This window comes from Mandrillus leucophaeus, unplaced genomic scaffold, assembly GCF_000951045.1.
Source record: "Mandrillus leucophaeus isolate KB7577 unplaced genomic scaffold, Mleu.le_1.0 Scaffold829, whole genome shotgun sequence".
Taxonomy (NCBI): domain Eukaryota; kingdom Metazoa; phylum Chordata; class Mammalia; order Primates; family Cercopithecidae; genus Mandrillus; species Mandrillus leucophaeus.
In genome coordinates, this window is record NW_012109019.1 from 1,065,342 (window position 1) to 1,068,377 (window position 3,036).

Below are 3,036 nucleotides of genomic sequence, written 5' to 3' on the forward strand. Positions count from 1 at the left end.
TTTTTAGTAATTACGGGGTTTCACCATGTTGGTCAGGCTGGTCTCAAACTCCTGTCTTCATGATCTGCCCGCCTCAACTGCCCAAAGTGCTGGGAATCCAAGACATACTTCTATTTCTTTGCTGTTTAAATTGGACAGTTATCTTTTTTTTTTTTTTTTTTTTTTTGATAATGGAGTTTCGCTCTTGTTGCCCAGGCTAGAGTGCAATGGCACCATCTCAGCTCACCACAACCTCCACCTCCCTAATATCTGGGATTATAGGCATGTGCCACCATGCCCGGCTAATTTTGTATTTTTAGTAGAGACGGGGTTTCTCCATGTTGATTAGGCTAGTCTCGAACTCCCAACCTCAGGTGATCCGCCCACCCCGGCCTCCCAAAGTGCTGGTATTACAGGCGTGAGCCACTGCACCTGGCCAATACATTTTTTTTTAAAGCTAAAGCTAAAGTACAGACTTTATTTGAATTTCACCAGTTTTCTAACAATGTATCTTGGAGATTTTATGGTATCAGTTCAGAACAAGCTTCCTCTTTTTTTTTTTTTTTTTTTTGGAGATGGAGTCTTGCTCCGTCACCCAGGCTGGAGTGCAGTGGCATGATCTCAGCCCATTACAACCTCTACCGCCTGGGTTCATCTCGTGTCTGAGCCTCCCAAGTAGCTGGGATTACAGACGCCTGCTACCGTGCTTGGCTAATCTTTGTATTTTTAGTAGAGACAGGGTTTCACCATGTTGACCAGACTGATTTCGAACTTCTGACCTCAGGTGATCTGTCCGCCTTGGCCTCCCAAAGTTGGGATTATAGGTGTGAACCACCACACCCGGCGTCCTCATTCTTTTATATACCTGCTTGGTATTTCATTATATGGACATGTCATAATCTATTTGACCATTACCTGATGATGGACATCTAAGTTGTTTCCAGTCTTTTTGCTATTACGAATAATACTATAATGTGTGATGGCATTTCATATAGCATAGGGAGCTACTTTAAACCATTTTGATCATTACTCCTTCTAGCATTTATCTTCCAGATGTTAAATAATTTTCTAAATACCATGCTTTTATTGCTGTTTCTTCTTTTCCTTAAAATTTTTTATTTAGAAAAATTTCATGCTTACAGAAAAGTTGAAATAATATTTTGATCCCTTTGGAAAGATATATTTTGTTTTATCTACTTTTCTCTCTTTTTTTGTAACAAACTTTGTTTCCCAGGGGTTGGTGCCATCTACATCCGTCGCCGGCCCCGTGTGCGTGTGGAGGCCCTGCAGAGTGGAGGGGGGCAGGAGCGGGGTATGCGGTCTGGGACAGTGCCCACACCCTTAGTGGTGGGGCTGGGGGCTGCGTGTGAGGTGGCACAGCAAGAGATGGAGGTATGGGGAGAGCAGTTCCCTCCCACAACTTCTTCCCCTGCGCTGGGTCTCCTATTTAGAGGCTTCTCAGCATGACTGAGGCAGATTTCAGCAGGGAGAGAAGGCTTAAGAAAACTCTTCCTTGTCCTGGTGCTACCTACCTTGTTCTGAGGGAGGCATTATTAGCTCCAAAACCCATGGCCTTTTAGTAGTTATCAGCTCATTTATTTCTGGATAAGTAAATGAACCCTTTGTCCAGTTATCAAGTGCCTTTTGCATACCAGGCACTATGCTCAGTACTGGAGATACAGTGTTCTCCATGAGTACATAGGATGATAGGTGGGGCTGATACATAGTCACTTCCGGTTATAGGAGAAGGGTTTCTCAAACTATGTCTTTCTGAGCTGGTTGATGGTTTTTGCCTAATCCTTCCCTACCTGCTCCTTAGTATGACCACAAGCGGATCTCAAAGTTAGCAGAGCGGCTGATACAGAATATAATGAAGAGCCTTCCAGATGTGGTGATGAATGGGGACCCTGAGCACCATTATCCCGGTATGGACTTGCTCTTTCTATCCTCATTCTGGTAGTGGCTGAGACTCTGAGACCTCTCTCACAGTATTTCTTTCCTACAGGCTGTATCAACCTCTCCTTTGCATATGTGGAAGGGGAGAGTCTGCTGATGGCATTGAAGGACGTTGCCTTATCCTCAGGGAGGTGAGCTGGACGGCATAGACAGGGCCTGCGGCAGGGCCGCTTAGAAGAGTCATATAGGCTATTAAGCTTCCCAGTGTGGAGATGATAGGCATAAGAGCTCTTGATTAAGGGTAAAGGTCATTTTGTAAGTGCCTCTTTTTTTTTGGTTGGCTGGGTAGCTGGGTACAGACTGAAGTTTACCACCCTAGGAAGGCTTCCTGGGGTAGAATTTTGTGCCTTTTATGGTCCCAGGGGATGTATGTATCTGTTCTGGGGTAACACTAGCAGTTCTGTTACAGACCTCCAGAATTGAAGATGCTCCAAAGGCCACTAAGTGTTTGGCTGCCCTTCAGGCTGGTGCAGATGGTGTATTGTGTCCTGGGGAAGTGAGCACATGGTCCTCTGCTGCCTCTTCTTGTCAAACCCATGTGGTATCATGCCGTCACACTTTGCCAGCGTCCTTGCTCAAGGAAGTCATCCACCATGGGGGCCAGAGGAGCTAGGTTCACACATCTAGGATGTGCAGGGTAGCATCAGGTCCTTTAGTTCTGCCAGATTAGAAGGTCTCTTGTTTTTTCCAGGGTATGACTCCAGGGCCCTGGGGGATGGGAACAAGACTGAGGGTTTGTGACTAAAAGCAGATGTGGATGATGAAATTAACAAGGCTCGTGTCTCTCTCCTCAGTGCCTGCACCTCTGCATCCCTGGAGCCCTCTTATGTCCTCAGAGCAATTGGCACTGATGAGGATTTAGCGCACTCTTCTATCAGGTCAGTGAGTTGAGCTGCAAGGCATTCTCTTACATTTTTCTTTTCTTTTTTTTTTTTTTTTTTTTCCTCCGGAGTCTTGCTCTGTCGCCCGGGCTGGAGTGCAGTGGCCATTACATTTTGCTTTCCATTTCTGAAGAGTTCTATTGTGTGCCCCCGGAAGGGCCCTGGGTCAGGCACACCTCCAGTGCCAGGGGCTTCATGAAGGCTGGCCGGCATCCCCAGT

The 3,036-nt window shown here is 46.2% G+C and overlaps 1 protein-coding gene across 1 annotated transcript in view; it reads left to right on the forward strand.

The window, feature by feature from the left end:
- The window catches only part of LOC105530518, an 11,217-nt gene extending 8,391 nt beyond the window's left edge, over positions 1 to 2,826 (forward strand). Inside the window, exons 6-9 of the mRNA XM_011968090.1 lie at positions 1,214 to 1,371; positions 1,799 to 1,904; positions 1,985 to 2,066; positions 2,730 to 2,826. Of these exons, the coding sequence (XP_011823480.1) occupies positions 1,214 to 1,371; positions 1,799 to 1,904; positions 1,985 to 2,066; positions 2,730 to 2,826 (443 nt within the window). The remainder of the gene's footprint in view (positions 1 to 1,213; positions 1,372 to 1,798; positions 1,905 to 1,984; positions 2,067 to 2,729) is intronic.
- The last annotated feature ends 210 nt before the right edge of the window (positions 2,827 to 3,036 follow it).